Source organism: Tiliqua scincoides, chromosome 2 (genome assembly GCF_035046505.1).
Source record: "Tiliqua scincoides isolate rTilSci1 chromosome 2, rTilSci1.hap2, whole genome shotgun sequence".
NCBI lineage: Eukaryota > Metazoa > Chordata > Lepidosauria > Squamata > Scincidae > Tiliqua > Tiliqua scincoides.
Window position 1 is genome coordinate 168,905,295 of NC_089822.1, and position 26,404 is coordinate 168,931,698.

Here is a 26,404-nt window from a genome sequence, read left to right on the forward strand (position 1 = left end):
AGCTCGGGGGGTATACTGCAACTTCAGGCCTCCCCATGGGGGGGCAGGAAACCCTAGCGGGTATTCTTTGCGCGGTTGTTGGGGTTGGTTGGTTGGTTGGTTGTTGTGGTTTGTTTGTAGTTACTCCTACAGTTGGCTAGGTATCGCCATAGTCAACCCTCGCTGCGGACACGCCACAAATCAAGGGCCAGGCCACTGCAGAGGAGCAGGGGGCATCAGGTCTTTTCCTGCTTGTCAAGTCCGGACTGGGGAATACCATAGGACGCCCCCTACGTGGGCAGAGTATTCGTTCATAGAGGTTCCGATCCTACCTTCCAAGAGGAGGGGCATCCCAGCAGTAGGAATCCCAGCCTTCCTTTCCCAGAACTGGAATTCTCAGGTAAGAAATTCCTACTTTCTATCAAAAGTTATGGCCAAAAAAACCAGAGTACAAAAAATGCATGGAGCCCTATGGAAAGTGAAACTGAGCCGTATTGTGTGTTTACTCGTGAGTAGGCGAACTTGTCTTAGTTCATCAGAAAGGGCAGGCTGAGAGGAATTCAACTACATCAGAATGGTCCAATGAATGCAGCCTCCAAAAACACCTGAGAAGGCAGTCTCTCCCTCCAGACGAATGTATTGAGCCCTATGGAAAATGAAACCAAGCCTCACGGTTGTGTTTACTCGCAAGTAAGCAAACGTGGCTTGGCTGGTGGTCAGGCCAGGCAAAATGGAATATGAAGCCACCAGAGTGGTCCTGATCTGATGGAAAGAGAGCTCAACAAATGCTCCAGAAGGCAGCCCCCCCCCCCCCACTAAAAAGGATCACAACAGAGGCTTCAGCTGATAAGGTGAACTTTTTTGAGACTTGCAAAGCCAGGTGGATCCTGACAGTGATCTGCTTTCAACATAAGTTCTTCAATTGAACTGTGCACTGGGTAGGGCTGAAAACCTTACTGATTTTGGAGGGGGGATGTTATTGCAGGCAGGCTACAAGGAAATTCACTTGGTGGAACAGGGCTGGCTTCTGCTTATTTAATTATTTGTTTTACTTTATTTATACTTATTTATTTTAATTTGCCTGATGATGTCACTTCCACCATGACATCACTTCTGCTGGGTCTTGGACAGATTGTCATTCTGAAAAGTGGGTCCCAGCTGCTGCAATAAGGTGTTAGTAAGTTGACACCCTGGGGGGGGGGTGACACCACTAGGGACCAAAATCACTAAAATCAGTTTGGAGGAATAATACCATTATGTTATATATCAATCAATGTGTAATTTCATGCAGAATGTGTTCTATCTTTGTTCTATCAAAAGGTACAGCCCACAAACCAGTGGGGTCATAGTGATGGTACATCACCATGCCCACCACCTGGGGTGTTGACCCGTCCACGCGCTGGCATCCCGCACCAGGTGACACGAACCCTAGTGACGCCACTGTCTTAGAACTTTAGTGCTTTGGTGCTTAGAACTTTAGTGCATCCTAGTTACTGCACCCTAAAAACCAGTGCACCCTAAAAAAAACCAGTGGGATCTTCATCCTGCCCGAGCCAGCCACAGTTGCCAGCTGGCACCAGTTTTGGCAATGATGTTTAGTCAGCAAACACATTCAGCACGGAGCCAGCTTGTTTCTCCAAAGAGGTGGCATGAAGAACAGGGATCTTTAGCTGCACTAAGGCTCAACAGCTGGGGCAGTGCCCTACCTCTTTGATGGCGGGAGATGGGAGTAAAAGGCTATGCATGAAAAGGAAGCTTGTGCTGCTAGTTGGCATGTGTGGTTTGTGTTGCCGATATTGCAACATGGACTCCATATGAGCAAGCACAGACTTTTGTGCGTAAACTTAACCCATCTCTTGAGAGGGTACAGGTCCAAAGGATACTCTGCAGGTTCCTTGTATAAAGCTACTAACATCCAGAGTCCAGTCCTTTTTTACCAGATCTGCAGCCCCAAACAGGAGCAAAGTGTGGTGAGACCAGCCCAGCTGGAAGCTGACAGCTCTTCCAATGAAATGACTTGTTTTCTTGCCACCCTGTGAGGCTTCTCCACTCTTGAACAGGATACAAAATTGTCCAAGGTGGTTCTAGGCATTCCACTCAACAAGTGTGACTGACACCTGCCACTTCTCCCCATGTCCATTCTGCTCTTTGATCACAGAGCAAAGAGGAGAACCACCACCACTACAAGGATGACAACCAATAGGCAGATGATGCACCACTGACGCCGGTCTGATGGGACAAAGCACAGAGAGAGACAGGATCAATACAGGGGACCAAACACAGTCAGAAACTCACCACTTCTTATATTCGAGGGTGGGTGTGGCTCTTAGAACTTTAGTGTTTTAGACTACCCTCCATCCTAGTTACTGCACCCTAAAAAAAAACAGTGGGAACTTCATCCTGCCCGAGCCAGCCACAGTTCCTAGCTGGCACCAGCTGGCTGAAATTAATGAGAAATAAGCATAGAAAGTAGGGAGGGTGGCCTTAAATGAAACCGGAAGTAAAGGATATGAGGAGCCCCAAACTGGATCAGAGTTTGAGGATCCCCAAACTTCTGAGTCATTTGCCACACTCCTTTGGCCAGTACACAAACACTCCCACAGAAGCAAGAAACATTCCTGATGTGCTGCACTTTAAAGTTGTCATGCTGCAAGAAAGGCTGTCCTCCAGGTGGGTATTTTTGCACTATTTCTCCACAGCTGAGAATGTGGCCCCTGGTCTCCTGCCATATGAAAAATAGCTACTGTGTTAGGAACATCTTCTCAAATATGTGACATTCTAAAAGAAGCCTATTGCAAGGGATAGAATACAGGCATGCCCAGATAAAAATGTTGAGCCTGGGCCCAGGGAGCTGGTTGAGCAATACTTAGCCTAATTAACCAGCCCAGATACTACATGTACAAGGTGTTTGTGGTTCCTTTGGACAGGTTACACAGGCCTACAAAATTGAGGATCAGAAAAGTTTTTCCCAAACTTTATGGTGGTTTCATATGAATTTGGGGTGTCGATTCCAAAAATGGCATCCGTTTTGCCCTATTACGTCTAGTTTTGGAGATATGGTATAGCCTCTTTAGTGAATGGTTCAAGCAGCTTCCTCACAAGGAAGCCATGGTGTAGGCTTCCTCATGAGGAAGCTGCTTGAACCATTCACAAAAGAGGCTATGCTGTGTCTCCAAAACTAGACGTGATAGAGCAAAACGGATGCCATTTTTGGAATCAGCATTCCAAATATACCCAGGAATTGGTGTAACGTTTAAGGAAGCAAAATGTGTGTTGGCCTGTGTTATCGGCCTGGCAATGTTGTAGGGTCAAGCCTGTTGTTCCTAATGCCTTACCCAAGATGGATTAAAGACCAGCAGGGCTATAGCTCAAGGGCTATGTGTTGTGTACACTAGATGGCGCTATTGAATACTGCATTCTTGACTTGTGCTTGCCAGAAAGGTTGGTTACCACAGAGGCCTTGAGCTCATTGTGAAAATGAGAGAGGGTGTTAACTGTGGAAACAGATGTCAGAGGCCTAACCAAAACCTTATTACTGTTTATTGCAGTAAAATTCTGCTGCCCTCTGTTTGGTTTCCTCATCACCTGTGGTGATGATGACAGTGACTGATAGGAGTGGAAGGCAGGCAGAGGAAAGGCACCTGAATAGCAGTGCTGTCTCCTTGTACTTGCTTCTTTGAAGAGGAGAGTGAGACAGCAAAAAACAAAACCATCCAAACAACTGCTCAGCTCAACTCATCATCATTGTTCCACCTCCTCAGCATATTTGTTTTGGTTTATCTGTGATAAAGTAAGCATGCTGAATTTTGAGTCCCTAAACACACCTTACAAAAAGTTAACATTAAATAACAAAAATCCATGATCTTGCAGGAGTGCAATAGGAAAAATAAGAACCAAAACAAACTGCAGTCCCTATGCAGCTGCAGTCCAGCACTAATAAGCCTTCCTGCCCCACAAATGCCTGCTTGAACAGATACGTTTTCACAGTGCGCTTAAAGGAGAGCAACAACTGAGCCAGGAAGGCCGCTAGGGGGTGCGGGCCGCACCAGGTGACGTGCTAACTTCGTGGCTACCGCATCATGCTATACACCATTGGATGTGGAATGGCCAGCGGAGTGCAGTGCAAAAAACAGAATCAAAGTTGCTCCTTTCGTTCAAAAGTTATGGCCAAAAAACTTTTGGAAAAAATGAATGGAGCCCTATGGAAAGTGAAAGTGAGCCGTATTGTGTGTTTACTTGTGAGTAGGCGTACTTGCCATAGTCCATCAGAAAGGGCAGGCTGAGAAGAATCCAAGGACACCAGAATGGTCCCGATCCAATGTATTTAGCCTCCCAAAAACACCGGAGAAGGTCCCATCCCTCCCAGCTGTGAGTCTGAGCCTGAGCCGGTGCATTTACTGGCAAGTAGTCCGTCGGAAAGGGCAGCTGAGAGGACTCCAAGAATGGTCCTGATCCAATGAATGCAGCCCCCAAAAACAGAAAAGGGAGAAGGAGATCCCTCCCTCCCAGTGGCAGTCTATTGAGCCCTATGGAAAGCAAGCAGACTCACATCGCGTTTACTTGTGAGTAGGCAGACGTGCCTTGGCTGCTGGTCAGGCCAGGCAAAGGGGAATGTGAGGACACCAGAATGGTCCCAATCCAATGGAGCTGGAGATGCTCCAGAAGGCAGCCTCCCACCACCACCACCACTAAAAAGGACAAAAAAGAGGCTTCAGCTGGTAAGGGGAAAGTTTTCTATTTTGCACTTGTGAAGCCAGGAGGGTCTTTGTATTGATATGCCTGAAATACAAGAACTTTAAACTGGGCACTGGGAGGGCTGGAAATCTCACTGATTCTTTTCTTGTGGGGGGGGGGTATTGCAGGCAGGCTACAAAGTAAGCTCCATTGACCACTATGGGACTTACTTCAGAGTAGACATGCATAGGATTGGGCTCACAGGCTGCAATCCTACCCACACTTTCCTGAGAGTAAGCCCCATTGACCACAATAGGACTTACTTCAGAGTAGATTCACTTGGTGGAACAGGACTGGCTCCCCTTATTTAATTATTTATTTTATTTTAATTTAATTATTTATAATTATTTATTTTAATTTGCTTGATGATGTCACTTCTGGCCATGACATCACTTCCAATGGGTCCTGGACAGATTGTCATTCTAAAAAGTGGGTCCCAGTGCTAAAAGTTTGAGAACTGCTGCAATAAGGTGTTAGTAAGTTGACACGTGTGTGTGTGTGTGTGTGTGTGTGTGTGTGTGTGTGTGTGTGTGTGTGAGAGACTACAAGTTTTCAAAATCACTAAAATCAGAATTTGGAGGAATAATCCCATCATGCTTTATAACAATCAATGTGTAATTTCATGCAGAATGCAATGAAACAAACCACATTGAAATATCTGTGTTCTAACAAAAGGTACAGCCAAAAACCCAGTGGGGGTGGGGCGATGGTACATCACCACGCCCACCACCTGGGGCGTTGCCCCACCCACTGCATGGGGTGACGCGCAGGCCTCCTGCAACGGGTGACGCGAATCCTAGTGATGCCACTGCTCCCTCATGAGAATGGTCTGTACTCTCATGAGCCAGTCTAGCAGCAGGAATGGAAAGGAGAAGCACAGCCATAGCTGGAAGAAAGTGGTAAGGAAGAAGTAGGTGAAGGGGCAGAATCCACCACATGGCTGCAATAAACATCTGGACAGTGCTTTTTGGGAAAGCCAGAATAGCCAGATCAGCCAGTAAACAGTCATGGAGTTGAGAGATTCAGGTTTGGCATGTATTTAGGATGGACCACAAGCCTGCTGCAGCCTAGAATGTCTCCCCTAATCACTGGATTACACACCCTGCCCTAAGCTGATAAAAGATGAGGATGGCTTTAAATTCAGAAGGCTGAGGAACTTGAGGGAACGCTCAGAACTTCCTTGTGCTACTGATTGATTTCTGGAATGCAGATGGGGGCCCAGGGAAGTAGAAGAGGATATGGAAAACAGAATTTGTCCGTTCTCTTGGCTTGCAGAGGTGAACCAGGGAGTTATTCCCCTTACCACTAGTCATGTGGGAGACTCCAGCCATCTTTTTGAGCACCCCATCCATGTGGCTGTGAGTGCTGTCCATCTCATGGGCAAAGTCTTCCAGCATCCTGAAAAGTCAGTAAAGGCACAATCAGCTCAAGTGGTAGCTATCCCCAGGCAGCCCTCTCCAATTCAGAGCCTACAAGCCTGTCTTGTCACCCCAACTGTCCGTTAAAGGCTCTGTCTCAAATGTACAGCTTCACCATGCATGGGATTGCCAGCCGGGCATGATGACATGATGCACCATATTGCTGGAAGATTTTCTTTTCTTTTGGGGGAGTTAGTAGAGCTTAAACTCCAGTCATTCAAGCTAATAATAATAAATAAATAATCTAAATTAGGGCTAGGCAATAGGTGATCCAATCTGACCCCCACATGGCTTCCCAATTAGCTCCCAACATTGTTCTTGATCCTGAGGCCCCCACCTTAATAGAGATGCAGAATAAAAGATCGTCAGCAGCCTTCTCCCAAGCTAAAAGGAATCATTAAACCCTTTCTTCCCAATGTGAACAGAACTTAAGTAGCTGCCTTTTCTACTGAGTCCATTAGTTCATCTTGTCCAGTATTGTCTTCTCTGATGGGCAGTAGAATCTCCACGATCTCTGGCAGAGGGTCTTTTCCTGCCCTGCTACCTGCAGTCCTGGAGGTTTCAGGGACTGAACCTGTGCACAAAACATAGGCTTCACTACTGTCACAGCACAGAGGTCCTGGCAGAGTTTGCTCCTTGTGCACCTCATGCCCTTCATGCCCAAGCCACCTTCATGCCCAAGCCACAACTATGCAAATGAGAGCAAGCAGCTATCATAAGGGGGAACTCTGAAGAAGCCTTTCTTGCTGTTTCTGCTGAGGAAGAAGAGACTAAAATTCTCTTGGGTTGCTGTTTTGCCTCAAATGGAGGGAGTCACAAATAGAGGCCTCCTCCCTCCCATTTGTTGAATTTAAAATAAGTCCTCCACTAAAAAAAGGAGTCACCGAGCACAATTTTAGACAGACAACTCCTGGCTTCTGTCCTCTGATCCAGCCTACAGGAATTAGGAGACAGAAACAGCTGTTGCTAGAACCAGGCTCTCCAGGTACACTCCTTGTGCTCTTCAGCTGCCATCTCTATCCACTGGGTCCAGCTTCCCTGCCCAACCCCCTCATGACTCCTTTGCATTGTCCCCACACTGCAAGAATCCACCATGCTGCCTGCACTCACACAGCCTGTTCATCCAGCTCCTCTCCGACCCGCCCTGACATGTATTTCAGCACCCGAATGCTCCCAGAGACCAGCTCCAGCTGCTCATCTTGCTTGTCAAGGATCAGCTGTCAGGGAGGGAGAGAGAGACACCCGAGAAGACTGTAGGAAGCATTCCAAGTGATCAGACAGGAGCCAAGAGGGTCCATGATGCAACATAATGATGAGTCCAGTCTGAGAGGGCAACTGAGAGAGCCCTGGCCTTCAGAGGGCAACTCAGTTATAGAAATTCTGGGAACTGAGCAGCACTTATTAATGCTGCTGAGGTTCCCAACAGGTAAAAGTCCCTGTTTTGTGTGCACTTGCACCAATGATCACAGGCAAGCCTACAATGAATCCACATTTATAGGTAACATTCCTTCACACAAGTCAACGAGCTGACATGCTGGCCATCACACAACTCTGGAAAGAATTCACCACTTCAAGAGCAGCAGCAACTGCTGGAGGACTTTTCCCCATCCATCTATTACAGAAAGGTCTCTGCTGACTTGTTCAATAGGTTAAACAGCTCTTTGGTAGGCTATGGCATAATAATCACCAGTAGGCAAAGAGCTATGGTTTAGGTATAGCACACAAGTTCTTACTTAGATTTATGGTCCAAATTATCCCCAAGTGCACAAATAAAAACTTCTTGGAGGAGACTGATAGAACCATTCCATCCTGGACAACTGTGTCCCAGTCATATGCATCCCAATACTGGACAGCTGTGTCCCTTCTGTTTGTGTCCCAGACATTTGTGTCCCAATATATGTATATTTATATTAGATGTACTTCTTTATTTTTAAAACACAAAGGTAGGGGTAGGGCTAAGGTTGGGATAAGAGGCTTAAGATATATAACATGGGGTTTGTTGACCAGTTATAATGAATGACCAATGACAGGAACACATTTAACTAGGAAACACAAATATCCTTGTACTGGCGGGGGGGGGGGGAATACAGAGAATAGGGGTGGGGGTGGATGCTATGGGCCAGCCTTGTTTGCAATAGAAGTTAGAGTCCAAGATTTCTCTCAGGAGAGGTATCAAGATAGAAGACACACTTTTGTCTCTGTGGAGGAAACAATGGGCTATATTGACCCATTGCCTCTAATTTGAAGAGGGTGGTCCCCATCTTCTAATCTCACCTTCTGGTGCAATTGCTGCTCCTCTAAAGTGTGCAAGTTGGCTGTTGTTAGGTCCTCTGCATCCAAGAGCCTGTAATTTTCCCTGCTTCCCACTAGCATCTATAGGGCATGAAAGGGGAAAAGAAATCTCTGAGCAAGACAGAATTCAAAGCATTCACAGAAGAGCTGCAGGAAGCAGGGGAAGGCCTACAGAATAATGGTGAATGGGGTGGAACTCAAAAGTCTTTTTCTGACTTCATTTCATAAGAAATGTTCCTTCCTAGAGAGAACGTTTTCACTGCAATCACTGCAAGCAGTTAAATTACTCATTTAAACAAATGAGATCCAAGTCTGCAATATGCAGGAGGCATTGGCTCTTAGGTGAATTTATTTGTCCAAGAGGAAATCAGCAAGTGTGATGCTGCTCTTTCCTTTAAGAACTCTGAGGCACAACCTATGCATGCCACAAGAACAAATAACTGACAGCAAGCCTACAAACATTTCACTCAGAGAGAGATCAGAACATATAGCTAATCAACAAGAGAAGTGGATGAAGAAGGTTGCCCTCATCCCTGGTTTCTGAACCAAGTCCAGTTTTTTGTGACAAAGAAGCTCTAGGCCAGGGGTGCTCACACTTTTTTGGCTCGAGAGCTACTTTGAAACCCAGCAAGGCCCGGAGATCTACCAGAGTTTTTTTTACAATGTATAACATTTATGTGTACAATGTATGTTGGTGTACCTTGAGCCCCACTGAGTATAACAGGACTTACTCCTGACTAGACATGCCTAGGATTAGGCTGTGAGGCTGCAATCCTAGCCACACTTACCTGGGAGTAAGCCCCATTGAGTACAATGGGGCTTACTCCCAGCGTTTCCTCCCAGAGGCACCTGAAGGGGGGGGTCGGCACTCCGCGATCTACTCATTTTGCCTTGTGATCTACCGGTAGATCGCGATCCACCTATTGAGCACCCCTGCTCTAGGCAATCAAGGATATAGAAACACACTGCCATTTCCAAATGCAACACTTTCTCTAGATCAGTGGTTCTCACACATTTAGCACCAGGACCCACTTTTTAGAATGAGAATCTGTCAGGACCTACCAGAAGTGAAGTCATGACTGGAAGTGACATCATCAAGCAGGAAAATTTTTAACAATCCTAGGCTGCTATCCTATCCACACTTACCCAAAAGTAAGTCCCATTTACTATCATTGTTAAAAGAATATACATAGTAGCTTGCTGAAAGTACAGAGTTGTAACATTTCCCCAAATGCAGTCACATACCGTGGTAGCATCAAGTCCAATACATTAAAAATAAAATATTGAAATGAATGGGAACCCGCATGAAACTGGTTCGCAACCCGCCTACCCACAATTTGAGAAGCACTGCTCTAGATGATTGTCCCTATCTCAGATAATAAATGCCCAGTTCACTATAGAGGTATATAAAAGAGGGGTTATAGAATGGGATTACCTCTCTGTTTTTCTTCTCTACAAAAGGCTGTGCCTCTGGGCTGGATATGTGATCCCGCATTTCCTAAAGACAAGAATGGGATAAAGACAATAAAGGTGTCACCATAAAAATAAGGATGCATTTTTCTCAGGGTTCTTCATAAGTAGGATCTTCTCATAAGTAGGATCACTTGCATAACCTTATGGTGTGTAACCCACTCTAAGAGCCAGTGGTGAACCCAGGAAGGGCAGTGGGTGCAAATGCCCCGGGCACTAGGAATTTACATGCGGGACAGCACCACAACCCACCCCTCTACCACTGCAGGAGCAGACCCACTGTTGGCACAGTTCCATGCCAATCTGAGGGTCGCCCTCCCTTTTCTTTAAAGGGGAGGAAAGGTGACAGCCCTTAGATCAATGATGAACCACACCTAGAGTGGTTGTGTTTCTGCAGCCACTCTAGCATGGTTCCCAACCGTGTATGAGGGTTGCTCCCCTCTCCTCCTCTTTATAGAAGGGGGAGGAGAGGAAGGTGGCCCTCAGAATGGCTGAAGTGCCTGCCCAGCAAAAAGAGGCACGTCTCCTCCAACTTCAGAGGAGGTGTTCAGCTCTTCAAGCTCCAAAGGGGCCATTCATGCTGCCTCTAGTGTTTGTGCTGCCTCTAGTGCTCACCTCCTAGGAGCCTTCCAGTGCAATGAAAAAGCTCAATTGGAGCATTCTGCGCTACTAGAAGCAATGCAAACGGATCCTTTGGAGCCTGGGCTGCCTCCTCCCTCCCCCTTTCTTTCAAATGGGGAACAGAGGAGAGAGCGCACCAAAGGTAACTGCTGTGAGGATTACTTCCAGGTTGGGGGCAGCAGGTGGGATAGTGGCCCCTGGCAGGCAAACTGCCAGGACTGCCACTGCTAAGTCCCAAGGTAATAAATATCTAAGAAACCAAATGAAACTGAAGAGAGATGCTTCATTACGGATCATTAGAAGGTGCAGAAATGAATGCCTAGAAAATGCAATCTCATCAACTATTTAGGGTGCAATCCAAAGGGCGCCTTATGCTGACCCAAGTCCCTTGGGCCAGCATAAGAGGGTCGCAAACGTGCTGTAAAGCATGTTTGTGCCTCCTCACAGGGAAGCCAGGCCGGCGCTCCGAGAAGCGCCGGCCTGCAGAGGCTGGCATAAGCCTCCGCTGTGGCTTCCCCGCAGCCGCTTGTGTCGGAGCACTTGAACCGGCACAAGCGGCAAAGGTAGGCGTGGGGGGTTGGGGAGGAGGCGTTTCTGGGCAGGGGGAGGGCGGGCGATGGGCATCCTTGGGGGCGGATGCGCAGGGAGCCAGAGGCGGGGCTGAGACCTGGCAGTTATGCCGGATCCCAACCCCCATCCCCGCGGAGAATGGAGCAGCTTCAAGCCGCTCCACTCTCCTCTGACTTGCACTACCTCCAGAGATGGCGCAGGTCCGAGGAGACCCATTGGGGCCAGCGGCCCTGACCCAGGGGTAAGGGGAAGGGTTTCCCCTTGCCTCTGGCTGAGCCGCTGCTGCCCACAAACCTGCATTGGATGCAGTGCAAGCCTCCTGGCTTGCCTGCTCCAGCGCGGGTTTGGATTGCACCCTTAACCTCATTTCTTTGCCAAAATTGGAAAAATCCACCTTTTCCATTCATCTTTCACGCAACCCCGGTAAGAGCTGGTTTTGAATCCAGAAGACCTGCTTCACAATCCTTCTAGTAATCAGAATATTATTAGCATTAATTATTATTCCTGTTCTAAGAACTATGCAATTCCTAACTCCTCCTCCAAAAAAAAGTGTATCCAGATACAGTATGTGCGAATACCTCCAAATTGTTTCTCAGGCATTTCATTTATAGTTGGATGACCACACTATCACTATCAGTGAGTCTTTGATTCTGCACATGTCACAATACCATACGAATAGAAGTGGGTATATTTGAGAAGGACTCACCTTGATTGATGCCCGCATCTCTGTGACAAAAGAACGCCGCGCTGCAACCTCACTGGGCTCAATTTTGAACTTGCGTGGGTTGGACTCCACAATGCGTGAGCATGGGTTAAGTGCAAAAAGCTTGGAGCATTGAGCCTTCCAAGTCCAGAGGGACTGGCTAAAAAACCTCAGTAGTCCTAGACTGGCATTTCATTTACCAGGGGTTCTACCTGTAGCAGCAGCTTCCTGTGTATTCCCCTTCCAGTTAAAGGCCTTGGAAAGAACAGGGCAATTCCCTGCTACTCCAGTTATAACAGCGGGCAGGGACTATATAGAAAATGCATGACGTGAAGAGGCAACACATACCTCACTGCCCCTTCCAACAGGGCACTTGAGCCTTCAAAAGGATATAAATGGTTTCCTCCAGGTCCTCCAAGTCCCAGTCAATGCTGCGCAAGCTGTTACGTAGTTCATTTGTAGTCCAGTCAAACTCCTCTTTGCTGACCACAGGCGTCTCCTGAAGTAGCTGGCACCAGCGCTGATAGAGCCCACTTGCTGTGTTAGCTGCTTTCTGAACTTCGCTGTAGGGCACAAAGAAGAGGTGGGGGAGAACATGAGGCAGGAGCTGGGACAGGAAGCATGCACGCATGGTGAATCAAGCCATCAACCTTATACTGTGACTTTGTGACACTTCTGGGCCACTGCAAGGAACCTGCACTGGCCAATCAAGCGCTTTGGATTGTGCTCTATGTCAGAGGTGAAAAGGGATGAGGTTCTAGATCTTATCGAAACGTTAAAAAACAAATCACTGAGTCCAGATGGCATCCACCCAATAATTCTCAAGGAACTCAACTGTAAAATTGCAGATCTTCTAACAAAAATATGTAACCTTTTTTAAATCAGCCTCTGTGTCAGAAGACCAGAATGTAACATGGACCATGACAGGAAATGATGGACCAATCAGTTTTGAATCTTTGTCAGGTAGACTGGTAGAATACAAAATTAAAGATAAAATTATTACACATATAGAAGAATGTACCTCACTGAAGGAGTATCCACATGGCTCTTGCAAAGGTACTTACTTACATGCCTTACTAGTTAGAGTACTCTAAGAGTGTCAACAGACATGTGGACAGAGGTGAGCTGGTTAAGGGCTCAATCCTATCCAAATTTCCAGTAGTGGTGCAGCCACAATGCAGCCCCTTAGGGAACATTACCTTGTTCCCTTGTCTTGAGGAGGCTTCTGTGACTGCCTCCCACCAATGGATGCAGCACATGCCCCATTGGCACAGCTACACCAGCACTGGAAAACTGGGTAGGTTTGGGCCCTAACACCTTCCAAGAAGACCTTTTACCAAAGGCTTTTGATGGTCATAGAACAAGAGAAGAGGCCCTTTTATGTACTGGCAACTGGTTAAACAACCAGAAAGGAGGAAGAATAAATGGGCAGCTTTCACAAAATAAGAACTGAGGTCGCCCCAGAATGTCCTCACTGGGAACATATGACTGCTGCCAACTTTGTTGTCTTTTTGGCATTAGGTAAAGAACTTTTTATTTTCCTGAAATTTTAGCAGATAATTTTAATTCTGGAAGTTCTGGTTTTATTTCTGGTTTGCTCTTTTACTATTACTTTTTTTGTCCTGGTCTTAGCGCTATCTGCTATTTTTATTATGATTTCTTAAATTTGAATAGGTTTTAATAGTTTTTAAATACATATACATTTGTAAGCTGCATAGGAATTCCTTGTCGAAATATGGCCCAAAAACATTTTAAGTAAATAAGGGCGCAATCCTAACCTCTTATGTCAGTGCTTTCCAGCACTGGCATAAGGGCAATGTAGCTCTGAGGTAAGGGAACAAACATTCCCTTAGTTTGAGGAGGACTCTGTGAGTGACACCCAACTGCAGGATGCAGCACATGTCGCATTGGCACCGCTATGCCAGTGCTGGAAAGTACTGACATAAGGGGTTAGGATTGCACCCTAAATGTGTTATTACTTGCCATTTCCCAGATCCCTATCATTCAGAAATAGTTCTAGGAATGAGCTACGGTTCAAGGTAAGCTGCAGGGATTTCCTCTCACCTTTAAATCTGGGGTTACCAATTCACCCAGATACATTGGCTGTAGTCCTTAAGGGCTCTTGAGCCCACTGTGTTGCACTGTAGCCACTGGCTTGGAAAATCTGCTGTTTCTATTCTCCATTTAGGAATACACTGTAGTGGGAATCTGAACAACAGAACCAGCTTAGTATATCCTGTCTGGAGTGTTGGGCTTGTACCTAAGAGACAAATGTGATGGTTGACTTGGGCTGCAGTCCTATACAGTAACCTGGGAATAAGCCCTATTGAACTCAGTGCTAAGTACATATGCATAGGATTGTGCTGTTAAGCAACTTATCTTTTCTTTCAGCCTCTACTATTTATTCCCTTTCCACAAAATGGGAAGATTATTGTGACAATGAATGAAAGGACAGTGATGCACCTTCTTCATTATTAAAACTGCCATCACTCTTTAAAAGCAGGCCCAGGTGACTGGAGTGGAAGGGAGGCACAGTCCCAGGGCAGTGGGTTTGAGGAGAGGGCAAGAAATGGCACTCTGGATCTCATCTGTGGGGGCTGATTACCACCTTTCAACCTAGCAAACTATTCACTGGATAGGTGGAACCAAATGGGTAGGAGATCAGAAGACACAGTTGTGACCCAGTACACTCGTGAAGTTCTAGTAATAGTCTGTTAATTATAAAACATGGAGTAACAAGTCACTAGTTCTGATGGTCCCCATTGCCCCTTATTACCTTACTCACCCATTCTGTTTTCAAAGTGGAGATGAAAAGCAAAACAACAAAACTATGCATTATATTACCACAAAAATCACTTATTCATTAAAGATGAATTTTAAATATAAGTGTCTGCTACAGGCTGCCTTTTCACAAGCATGTCTTTTGGGAACTGAAGGTTGCAAGGACTGAAGTTTGTTTAGACTCACAATACTGCCTTCATGGAAGGCGTGGACAAACTTTTTTCCATAATATATTTCCTGACATCCACAGTTCCACAACTATGAGCAGTCCGAAAATAATACAGACATGTGGCAAATCTAGACAGGGTCATAGGGAATTATGAAATCAATGGGTTGGACTGTGTTATTGTGATGCAGTGAGGATTGCTTTGAAAGTTTGATTTTTTTCCCCCCTAAGGATACATAAATGGCAAATTGCAGTGTTAGAGCCCAATCCTATGCATGTCTTCTCAAATGTAAGTCCCATTCTAGTCAATGGGGCTTACTCCTAGGTAAGTGTGGATAGGATTGCAGCCTTACAGCCCAATCCTATGCATACCTACTCAGAAGTAAGCCCCATTAGTGTCAATGGGGCTTACTCCCAGAAAAGTGTGGATAGGATTGGCCAGTCAGTCTGCAAGAACTCCCCCCCCCCCAAAAAAAGTAGAGTAATAATTTATATTAGGACCAACTGAAAATAGAAGTTTCTGCAATCAAACACACAGTTGCCCGTCAGAAGTAGAGGAAGCCAATGCATAAGTTTTCTAGACTCCAGATCCCCCGAGTTACTCAGTCTTCCCAGGATCGCAGAACCACAGGCGGTGCTGCTTTCTGTGGCTCCGATCCCCGTCGGGGCAAACCAGACGGAGCTGCTGCGCTGCAGTGGGACTGGCTGCCAGCCACTCACCCTTTCACCACGAAGAACGGGTCCTCCAGAGACATTGCGGAGCGATCGAGCCGCCCACCAGTCCAGTCCGCCGCAGAGAAGCGTCTGTGGGCGAAGCTCAGCTAGAAGCCTAGGAGAGAAGCGTCCCATCCCGCCCTGCGCTGAAGCCGCCCAGCAGCCAAGTTTACTCCGGGCAGCTCCTCCTCCCCTCGCTTTTCTTCCTACGAAAGTGGAACCGGCCTTTGCTAGGAGGAGCCGCGGGGCGGAAAGCCCCCTGCATTGGGTGGCCGGGTGGGTGGAGAAATGAGGAATTCCTGGAACTTTTTCGTGCCTTCGTCTTTTGGCACTGCCCTCTTCCTGAAGATGGAAAATGGTCACTCGCACCAAAAACATGACCCCAAATAGTGGTGGATGCACCCTCGTGGCCTCCTGATACAGGCTACAACCCTACCCACGCTCTCCTGGGAGTAAACCCCATTGACTTTAATGGGACTTACTTCTGAGTAGTCACGCATAGGATTGGGCTCACAATCATTTCCACCTTATACAACCTAATAACGTTTGAGATCTTGGACTCCACTCCTAGGGTACGTGGCTCCTCCTTTGAACCTCACAACAAACCTGTGAGGTAGGTTAGGCCGGAGGAGGAGAGTGGCTGGACCAAGCTTCAGTAGGGATTTAAAACGGGTCTTAGTCAGACACTCACTGCTGGTGCAGTTGTGCCAACGGAGCGTGTGCTGCATCCTGAGATGGAGGGGAAGACACTGGGGCCTTCTTAAGGTATGGGAACACGTGTTCTCTTACCATGGGGCTGCATTGTGGCTACACGGGAGCTGGAAAGTTGGATAGAATTGGGCCCTTAAACCACTACAAACAATGAACTGTCCGATCCAGTTAAAGTGAGTTACTGCTCAATTTCAGTGGGATGTTCAGGACAAGTCTACGCAAGTCTGTTCAGTGAGATTACCTTTTAGTAAGTGTGAAGCATATGATGGTTCTTCTTCATAAGTAACTTTAGCTGGATGGATCGGGTCCAGACCTGTGTACACTCAGCATAAGACTTGGACTTGAGCACGTTGGGACAATATGATGGGACTGAGAGAGTAAGGGAGCAGGCATACTGTGATCCGTGCCTTGGCTCTAGAGACTGTTTATCGGGGCAATTTGGGAGGACGGGGTGGAGTAGACAGACAGACAGACCACGTGGGAGTTTAGTGATAACCATTTATCAGACAGCTACAGGAAAGTGGCCAGAAGGAAGGGCGCGTTGTGGGTTTGTTCAGATCAGATTACGGGAAAAGTTGAGTGGAAACAATGAAGAAAGGTTAGCATCGTGAGTAGGAGAGGCAAGACATTCCTTTTAAGTGTATACAGGGAGCTTCGGGGAAGGAGTTGCGCGCACACACAGAGGGTGTGCAGGGTGAGCTGTGGGGGGGGGGCTCCGCGTGGCACGATGCGTGCAACCTGTGCACAAAGTGCCGCGTTGCCTTCGCTGCGCGCAGTGTAAACCGCCCTGGGTCCCGTTAGGGAGAAGGGCGGGATAAAAATAAAGTTTTATTATTTATTATTATTAAACAGGCGGCGGGCAAAAGCCGGCCTTGGACCGGCTCCCGGAAGCGCAGCTCAAGCCTTCGTCCTCGTGCCCATTTATGGAAAGAGGAAGCGAAGGCTCTGGCCCACGTCAGCATTTTCGGGCCGCTGGTAAGTGCGGCTGCGACTCCTCCTCCTCTCCTCCTGGCGTCATCGGCCAACAATGCAGGGAGGGAAGCAGTCACCAAGGCAGCTGGAGGGGGATGTGCGTGGAGCGAGGAGGAGCCTTTTCGGGGGAGAAAGCCCTGGAGAGAAAATCGGTGGGGGCGCAGTGTTTGCTCCCCGTGCCGGTCTGCTCGCCGTAGTAAGCGCAGCCCACTCCCCGGTGGCGTCAAAGCACTGCCACGTTTGCTGCTGGGGTCTCGTGTCTAAGGATTGCAGATGCAAGGCGTGCATGCCGCCAACGTCAACCGCGGTGCGTGCAAATGGTGTCACGTCCAGCCCCAGTGGGGTGTGCTGCGACGCGAGGTGGATGCTGCTATCCTGTGCACGTGTAACTGGGAACCACCAGCTCTGCTGAACACACTGGAGCCCAGTTCCAAACCCACATGCACAGGCTGGAGCGACAGGAGGCTGCAATCCTCTCCACGCTTTTCAGAGAGGAAGCTCCATTGACTGTAATGGGACCTACTTCTGAGTAGACAAGCAAAGGCTTGGCCTCTGAGTTTCAAAACCGTGTTTGAGGAATGCTATTTGGCACTCACCAGGGTGACCAAATACAGTGGAGGGCACAGTGCCTGTATCTTTAACCATTGTATAGAGGAGGCAATTTTGGCAGGTGTGGCTCAATGTGGAAGGGTTTAAAAAGCTGCACCTGCCAAAATTCCCTTATCCATACAATGGTTAAAGGTATAGGCACCTTGTCCTCCATTGTATCTGGTCACCCTGGTGCTAACCCCCCCCCCCCACCAGTGAATAAACCAGAAATTCATGTGGGGGTCTTGTGGAAACTGCTAGTACTGTATCCACAAGAGTGTTGTCACGATTCACTGCAGTTTGGTTTGCTCTCCTCTGCAGAGGAAGTAGTTTTGTACACATAAGTAACTTAGTAGTGGAACAACATTTTAATTCTCCTCCTCCTCAGTGCTGAGAAGAAGACTACATGGTCACAGAAACTGAAATGGAGGTATGGGTTTCCCTGGCTTGAAGAGGCCAGGTCTGAATGAGGAATGATCATTTCAAAAATGCTAAGCTGATGGCATTCAGTGGCAACCACTGAAAAGTGAACTTGACTACAAAGACCAACAAAGTTGAGATTTTTCATTTGCAATCTTCTTCCCAGTCTCCACATTTTTTGTTTTTGTTTAGAAACCACTTTGAGGGAGGAGACATTTCAGCCTTTTGCCTCCTCCTGCGCCATGGGGAGCAACAGATATATAGGGCCTCCCCCTTTGTCTGCCCTCTTCAAACTCCCTCCCAAAGACATTCAGTTGCTTACAAGCCTCTGTCCTCCCCTCCCCCTGACACTGCCAGAAGAGGGAAACAACCACAAGCTGAGAAGGAAAAGGGAAGCTCCCTCCCCCACAAACAGATACTGCTACTGGGGAGGGAAAGCATGACTAGTGCAGTACTCTCCTTTTCCCCTGGTTGAGTAATAAGAGCAGTAAATCAGGAAAAACCACCCCCTCTGGCTCATCCTCCCACTCATGTGCTTTGCTGGCCACACTAGACCCTGCTACTGGACTGCCCAAGTGAGTGCTCTGCTGCACTAAGCAACCCTGAATGCTGGTTTACTGTATGAAAGTGCACAGGGCCATGTCTTGTACAGAGGCCCTTAGTTCTTGCACATGTACAATGTCTCTCATTTCTGGGAACTCTGATAGAGCCATATCAACAATGGCATCCTGTAGCTGACCAATCTGTTGTTATGCTTACCAGATCACAGATCAGACTTGGGCAGAAGAAGAAACTCTGCATGCACCTCTGGTCACACCTCTGAGAGATCTAAAAGAGTAATGCTGCAGTTTCCTCATACTTTGAGAAATAATTGTTGCGCTTGATTTGGGAGTGAGCACTCTGATATTCAAAGTACTGTATCACGTCTTTGAAGGCAAGGCTGAAAGTGTCATGAAGTTGGTGCTTGCCCAAATATGGATGCTGCTCTCATATCCTCAAAGTTACTTACAGGTACAAGAGCTTGGGATGTTAGAAAGTGTACCTTAGTCATTATGTAGTTTTGTCTACTCTATGGCACCCATTATTGAATGTTTGTATTGCTTTAGTTTTGAAGTTACAGAGGCCTTTTCCAATGACTTCCATATTGCAGCTAGCTTTGTTTTGAATATATTGGTCTTTCAACATCACTTCTAATTCAAATTTTTTGGTGTTTGCCATAGCCAGGAGGGCAATCAGCTTTGGATGAAAGACAGGGATTGCAAGCGATAACTTGCAAATGCAGTGCAGTCAAAGATCTTTGTGACTGATCTATCTGGTAAGGAAATTTTAAATAGCTTAAATGAAATTAAAAATGGTGAAGTCATATGCATTAATATGCATATGCTGTTTGGATTTGTTTTAGCCCATGTTTGTAACCCCACATGAAGATAAAACAGATTTATTGTAGAATAAAAGTCCATAAGTGTATAGTAGTGAGTTTCCAAGGCAATTAAGTGCTTCATAATTGTCAGACCTCTCTTGCCTCAGATGGCCCATACAGAGTAGGACTAGAATAGTATACACTGAGATTCCCAAGAGAGGGGAACCCCAAAAACTGGGGAGTTGTTGCATTTATCCCCTGGATCCAACAATTATTACAATTAAAGCAGTTTCATTATTTTCATTATGAACTTGCTTCTTAAAATATATATATCTTTGACTAAAATCAATGTAACTTATTTCCACCTAAAAATGCTTAGGTCTGGGGTCCTAATAACAGCCTGGATTGCATTACCTGTGAACTGAACTGCCCCTTGGATAGGGCAACTCAAGGCAATTGGGGGCCCCACACTTGGAAAGGAGAATCAGGGCAGCAACAGCCCTGCTGCTATTACAGGAGTAGCAAGGGATAAATTGGTAAGGGGCCAGTGTGATCCTGTTCTGATTGCTGTTGTCAGAGTGATTGAAACAGTATTGCAACCTCCCTCAGTATGACCACTGCCACCTCCTGCTTTCTCTGCCACCACCCAGCTACTTCTCTAAACCAGGCTGGGCAGGCTGCTGGGAATAGAAGGAATTTTCTGCTTCCAACTTCCTCCCAAGCAGCCTGTTTTGATGAGACAGCCAGGGTGGTGAAGGAGGAAGTGGTGGTAAGGGAAGTGTACACTTTAAAAAAAGGGGGTTGAAACCTTGGAACTCCTGTCACTACTAGGGATGACCTTGGTTGTTAATGCAATTTAGAAAGCAGAAGAGAAGCATTAAAAACAAAGCTACATTCTGGCCAGTTTTAAAATATTGTAAAAATGAAGAATGCAAAAACAAATTAAGGCAGGTGGCGGTTCTTTGCACACTTATTTCCACACTGGGCTAAACTGGGTCAGGATGGAGCTGGTATTATATTTATAACCTCTGCTTCCCCAGTCTTTCAGATTTTAGAAAAGAGATTTTGTTGCAGGAGCAGAAAAGAGATTTTGCTTTGCAGGGAACAGATTAGTATATAGTAATATTGGCAATTGCAGCAGTGCTCTTAACTGCAAGTATTGAGCACTTGTGGAAGCAACCATATTTCATTATGGGTTTGTGGTTATTTTATGGCATATGTGCACAGATGTACACCAGCCCACACAACCTTTCTAGGGCAAGTTTTTTCAATTGAGAACTACACCATTTAGTGATGATTTGCATACAGGCATGAATGGGCCAGCCTAGACAGAAATTTTATATGGCCCTCACTTCAGATGCAACTTCCCAACAAAGTCAGGTGGACTTGTGAATGTGATTAACAGGCATGCGTGTACCTGTCCCAATCTTGAGTCTTATCTTGCAAGCCTATACAGGACTACTCAAAAGTAAGTTCAAGGGGACTTGGGGCCTAATCCTAACCAACTTCCCAGTGCTAGTGCAGTTGCAGTGCAACCCTAAGATGAGGGAACATTTGTTCCCTTACCAAGAGGTGGCCTCTGTGACAGCCTCCCCGCTGCAGGATGCAGTGCACACCCTGACAGCACAGGAAAATTGGATAGGATTGGGCCTCAGGATTGGGACTGAAGCCTCAGGTTGCAATCCTATCCATACTTACCTGGGAGTAAGCCCCATTGAGATTTACTTTTGAGTATGGGATGGGGCTCTTACTGCAAGGTGAGTGTGTGTGGGATTGCAGCCTTTAAATGCACTTGCAAGTCAGCCCACTGACAGCCCAACCCTATGCATGTCTACTCAGAAGTAAGTCCCATTTGAGTCAGTGGGGCTTACTCCCAGGAAAGTGTGGAGAGGATTGGGCTGCAAGGCTACAATCCTATCCACATTTCCCCGGGCGTAAGCCCCATTGACCGTAGTGGGACCTACTTCTGAGTAGAGCTGCCTAGGCTAGGGCTCCACGTTCAGCCGAACCCACACTTGCGGGAATGCAAGAGCTCCTCTCTGAAACAGACGCCTGCACAGCCCTGCTCTGCTCTCCATTATCCTCCCCCCCCCGTCTTCCCAGGAGCTGCACTTTCTGCCGACAACTGTACAGGCAGCCCAGGCTCTTGGAAGCTCTTTTGTTGTGCGCGCCGCCGCCTCCTCCCCCTCCCGGGCCTGGCCGTGGCGCCCCCCTCGGCGGCCGGGCCCTTTGCTCTCCCCCTCCCCGATGTTTCCGTCTCCTCTCCCCTCCCCCCTCGGAGAAGGCGGCCAGTGGCGCGCTGCAAAGGGCCGGATGCGGCTCTCTGTGCGAGTGGGCGGAGGAGGCCCGGGCGCTGAGATCACCGGCGGTATAAAAGCGCGCGCGCTGGGCGCGGCCCGCTCAGTCGGGGCGCGGGACTCCAGGACGGACTGCTCGGGGAGGGCGCGTTGAGCAAGCAGAGAAGCCAGCCAGACGAGGGGAGGGGGTCCAGCCTTCGCCTTCCTGCCCGGACCGCGCAGCCCCGGAGGGAGAAACCGGAGGAGGTGAGCCCGCCCGCCACCATGGAGGTGCAGAAGGAGGCGCAGCGCATCATGACCATGTCCGTGTGGAAGATGTACCACTCCCGCATGCAGCGCGGCGGCCTCCGGCTCCACCGCAGCCTACAGCTGTCGCTCGTCATGCGCAACGCCCGGGACCTCTACCTCTCGGCCAAGTTGGAGGAGGAGGACGAGATAGCCGCGGGCGCCGCCGCCGCCGAGGACTTCGCCGCGCCGCTGGAGCCCCCGCCGCCGGCCACCCCGCTGCCCCCGCCTCCCTGCGCGGAGCCGGAGCCCATGGAGACGCAGGAGGAGCGCGGCGCCGCGGCCGCGCCGCAGACCGCGTGGAGCCGAGGTGCCTCCGGGCCCCCGCCGGGCGCCGCCAAGCCCAGCCGGAAGCGCCGCAGCAGCAGCCTGGGCAAGATCGGCGCCGCCGAGGCCGGCTTGGTGCCCAGCAAGAAGGCGAAGCTGGCCGAGGAGGAGGAGGGCGAGCGGCAGCCGCAGCGCCAGGAGGGGCCTTTCCCGAGCCTCGCCAGGGTCCTGCAGGACCGCTTCTCCGGACTGATCCTGCCGCCGCCGCCGGCCGGGGGCGCCGACGAGCCCACGGCCAGCTGCAGGCAGGGCGAGGGCGTGCTGAGCATCACGGTGAGGGCGGTCGTGGCTTTCTAGGGCGCCCGCGCCGGACTCCGGCTGGAAACTTCTCACGACGGAGGAGCGGCGCCTGCGAAGCCTCTCCGGGCAGAGGAGCTGAACAACGCCGCCCAGCGCCCTCTCCTCGGTGGCGGGTCTGGGCGCCAGGAAGACGCGCAGCGGGAGGCTGGTGGTGGACTGGGCGGGAGAGCGCAGGGGGGCCCTCCTCCCCCGTTCCCTCCCTGCGGGCTTGGGCGAGCGAGAGACACTGGTGGCTGGGACGAGGCGAGACAAAGGCGGCCGCGGCGGGAGAAGCGGCGGCCGCGGCGAAGAAGGACGCCCCCGTTGGAGCCCCGCATGTACGCAGCTCTGGCGCGGGGAAAGGACTGGCCGCGCGGGCAAGAGTGTCAGTGCGGACGGGTGCGAATTCAACACAAGAAACGGACACTGCGGGACAGTGAACGCTCTCCAAGAAAATGGGGAGAGAGACTTGCAACCAGTCGGGACTTTACATCCGACTCCCCTGCATTCAGACGTGCAGGAGGCGACCTCCCTCTGCACTAGGTGCATTCTTGGTGGTGCTGGTGCATCGCCATTAGGACGTGGCTACCCTGTCTCTAACTTAACTTCACTCAAGTTGTGGCCAGTTCTGGGTGAATTGTATTGGTGTGCTTCCCTCCCCCCCCTTTCCTTTGACGTGGAAATAGAGGGGGGGGACTTCAGGGTTGTTTGGCAGCTGCAGCAACTCCCCTGAAGGGTTAAAAGTTCTGCTGAGTGCTGGTGAAGAAAAGGCAGCTCTTGTCAGTCCCACTCCTCCAAGGGGGGTGGTGTGGGAGATCTACTACCCAGCATTCTTCTCCTCAGGGCCATCCCTCTTTCTTACCTAGTAATTAAGGCTGATGAAGTGGCCTCTTTCTTTGTGCCAGAGAAGATCTCAACCAGATTAGTCTTGCCAATGTGTGTATAGAGAGGGCAGGAACCAGAAGTAGAGAGAAGGGGGGGGAAACCCAACCAGTCATACTAGTTATGACACATCTCTCATATGACTAGCATTTGTATTACACTGGGTCCAAGAGTGCAGGGGATTTCCTGCTCATGTTGCCTTCACATTGTGTGTTGAGTATGTGTGGCTGCTGGGTTGTTTTTTTTTTAGGTGTGGGTGGAACCTTGAATGACTTGAAGGTGGGGGAGGAAGATGTGGGTATTTTTTTTCTGAAGATGTCATCTTGGAGGCTTTCTGATTATTTTCCTAGATGACTGGAGCCATTTGAGAGAGACATTGAACAGGGATGAGCAATGCTGTGTTTACATCCAGAAAACATTTTTATTTCCACTCACGTCCTGCTTGGATTATTTCTCACCCAAGTGAAGAGAATGTGGGCAACAAAACCTATATTCTAGTGATTTCGTATGTTTTCTGCTATGTCTCATGTCTTTAAAAGCTAGCATGTTGTTCTGTGGGATTCCAAGATACCCTTCTTGCCTTTGTTCATGAAGTGTTTCTTCCACCTAATCTTAAATGTGTTAAATAGCTCCTATTGTCTTGATTTGTTTAAAATCTAGTGTGTGTTAATGTCAGTAGAAGCCAAGTGTGTGCAGGCATACTTAAGTGGTGGGAACATTATGGCAATGTGTTCATGAAAAGGCTGGCTTTCAAAACAGACAATAGACCGGCCACTGTTGAGGTACTCGTACTTTGTATTGCTAACTGTAATTTTGCATTTATCTTCTCTTGCCTTGAAGAAGGAAAGACAGGCTGCTTTTGGTTCCTGTTTTTACCTTCATGATGTTAATAATTTTTGGTCACTGAAATAAAGACCATTTGACTTTTTTAAACTCATGTGGTGTTTGGTTCTTTGGCAGAATGAAACAAGAGGGTTCTGTCTTGGAGGTGAGGGATGTGGGAGTGGGGAGAAGGCCCCTGCTGTGTTTAAGAACTTTATGTCATTATGCAAAAGATAAGGAAATGGAGAATGAAAAGGGTTTGAAGGTAGCAAACTGTTGACAGAGGAGAGGACATGTGTAACTCCCTTGATCAGCAGCATTTTAAGGACCAGAATTCTAAGCTGACCTCCACTGGTCTTTCTGATGCAACCTTACATTGTTATAACTGTAAGATATGGAATGAACACTTTGGTGGAAGTTTACCAAAAACTAGTCCAGAAGCCTGTGTGACTAACCAAGGTGTATTTGAGCCACAGCATGTTCAGTTCCTGGGGGAAAATTTAGTGTTATGGTTGTCTCAAGAAGGAGGGGGGGAAGGGTCAGGTCAGCAAGCTGACCCCTGCCTGGGTATGGTTGTTCATCTCTGTTTGGCAATCCACTTTATGGATTGCCTTTCATGTTTCCCTGCCAGATAGCTTGAGGCAAACTACTGAGTTGCTTAATGGTGTGTGGCTTCAGGATGGGCATGAGAGCATGGGAAGCTTATATTTAGAACTCCAGTAACAGAGCTTGTAAACTTGTTTATGATTAACAAAAATAGCCTTTTCATAAACATGGGCAGGTAGCCAGCTGGACAGCATTAGCAGCCAGGAGCTGGGATGTGTGTGCACTTTGCAAAACATTAACAGCTGCAGCCTCTCAAAGGTAATCCCTAAGGGAGCGTCTTGTGCTTGTCTGCAGTCCCTGGATCATATAATGGAAACCTTGTCATCAGGATTTGTTGGCACAATATAGTTTGTCAGACTGGACCCCCAGGGTGTTTAGTACCATTACAAATCTCCAATTGTATAATCCTCAGCAATGGAAACTTTTCAGGAAAGTATGCATACACATTTTAGCTGGGTAAGGGAAGGCTGAATTTAATGATCAACAGAGTAAGATGTGGGTAGTTTTGTTTGCTTCCCATTTATCAAGTCACGTGTGGTTATAGAAAGCACCATGTTTAATCTGTATGATGTAAAAATGTTGTATTTGCTGCAATAATCTAACTGCAACCCCTCTGAAAAGTAAAACTTTTTAACTTCATATGCAGGAGGGATGCATTTAAAGATAAAGTATATTGGAGAATGAGGGCATCCAGTTTTTAATGTTGGTAGTCTAATGAACACAAGTGAGCCTTTTTCAATAATTCACTATCCTAAGGACTTGTACTTGGGAGCAAAGTCTAGCATTTCACTTTTCTGTAGTTAAAAAGGCAATGCACCCAGGATTCATTTTCTGAGCACTTCCCATGAAACATTTCTGGTTTCAGTGGATACTGTGGGAGACTGCTGAGCAAGCAAGCTGGATGAGATCAATGGTGACTGGGCCTTGAGGGCTAAAGGAGCTGCTGTGATTCAGGGCTGAGGAACTTACTCCTTGTAATTTGAGCTGCTGCCAGACAGAGGCATAACCTGGTAATTTTCCTCTACAACAATCCGGTTAGCTCCTGCTTCAGTCCTTTGTATATACCAGTTCCTCAGCAGCTGTAAAATGCTTGTGGTTTCCAGAATGGGAATGGCTGACACTAGTTAACCTCATGATGTTTTTGTTTGTTTACTGTAATGCTTAAGGTTACCATTTGCAGGAGACCATGTATCTCACTGTGTGGATGAACCTGTGTCTGGGCTATACTACTGCAGGTGGAGACTTGCATGACTGAACACTGAATATGCAGATTCGTTTCACTGCTGAAACAGAGACGCCTGCGTTGGCTCGGTCATGTCGTGAGAATGGATGATGGCCGGATCCAAAAGGATCTCCTCTATGGAGAACTCGTGCAAGGAAAGTGCCCTACAGGTAGACCACAGCTGC

General features: G+C 48.0%; 2 protein-coding genes and 1 long non-coding RNA gene across 3 annotated transcripts; 2 read left to right on the top strand and 1 right to left on the bottom strand.

The window, feature by feature from the left end:
• Nucleotides 1-1,452: 1,452 nt before the first annotated feature.
• STX10 (syntaxin 10) lies at nucleotides 1,453-15,635 on the bottom strand. Its single transcript, XM_066613411.1, has 8 exons — nucleotides 15,455-15,635; nucleotides 12,181-12,350; nucleotides 11,791-11,885; nucleotides 9,859-9,921; nucleotides 8,406-8,504; nucleotides 7,242-7,348; nucleotides 6,017-6,111; nucleotides 1,453-2,208 (listed from the first exon to the last, which is right to left on the bottom strand). Exons 1-8 carry the CDS (start codon nucleotides 15,487-15,489, stop codon nucleotides 2,132-2,134), a joined length of 741 nt encoding a protein of 246 aa, XP_066469508.1. The 5' UTR covers nucleotides 15,490-15,635; the 3' UTR covers nucleotides 1,453-2,131.
• Nucleotides 15,636-16,669: 1,034 nt separating this feature from the next.
• On the top strand, nucleotides 16,670-19,763 carry LOC136642033 (uncharacterized). The gene is made up of 3 exons (XR_010793946.1): nucleotides 16,670-16,757; nucleotides 17,012-17,134; nucleotides 18,902-19,763. It is a non-coding gene; the product is annotated as an uncharacterized lncRNA (long non-coding RNA).
• A 2,204-nt stretch (nucleotides 19,764-21,967) lies between these two features.
• Nucleotides 21,968-24,502, top strand: IER2 (immediate early response 2). Its single transcript, XM_066616282.1, has one exon. The coding sequence runs from the start codon at nucleotides 22,061-22,063 to the stop codon at nucleotides 22,703-22,705; it is 645 nt and encodes a 214-aa protein (XP_066472379.1). The 5' UTR covers nucleotides 21,968-22,060; the 3' UTR covers nucleotides 22,706-24,502.
• The last annotated feature ends 1,902 nt before the right edge of the window (nucleotides 24,503-26,404 follow it).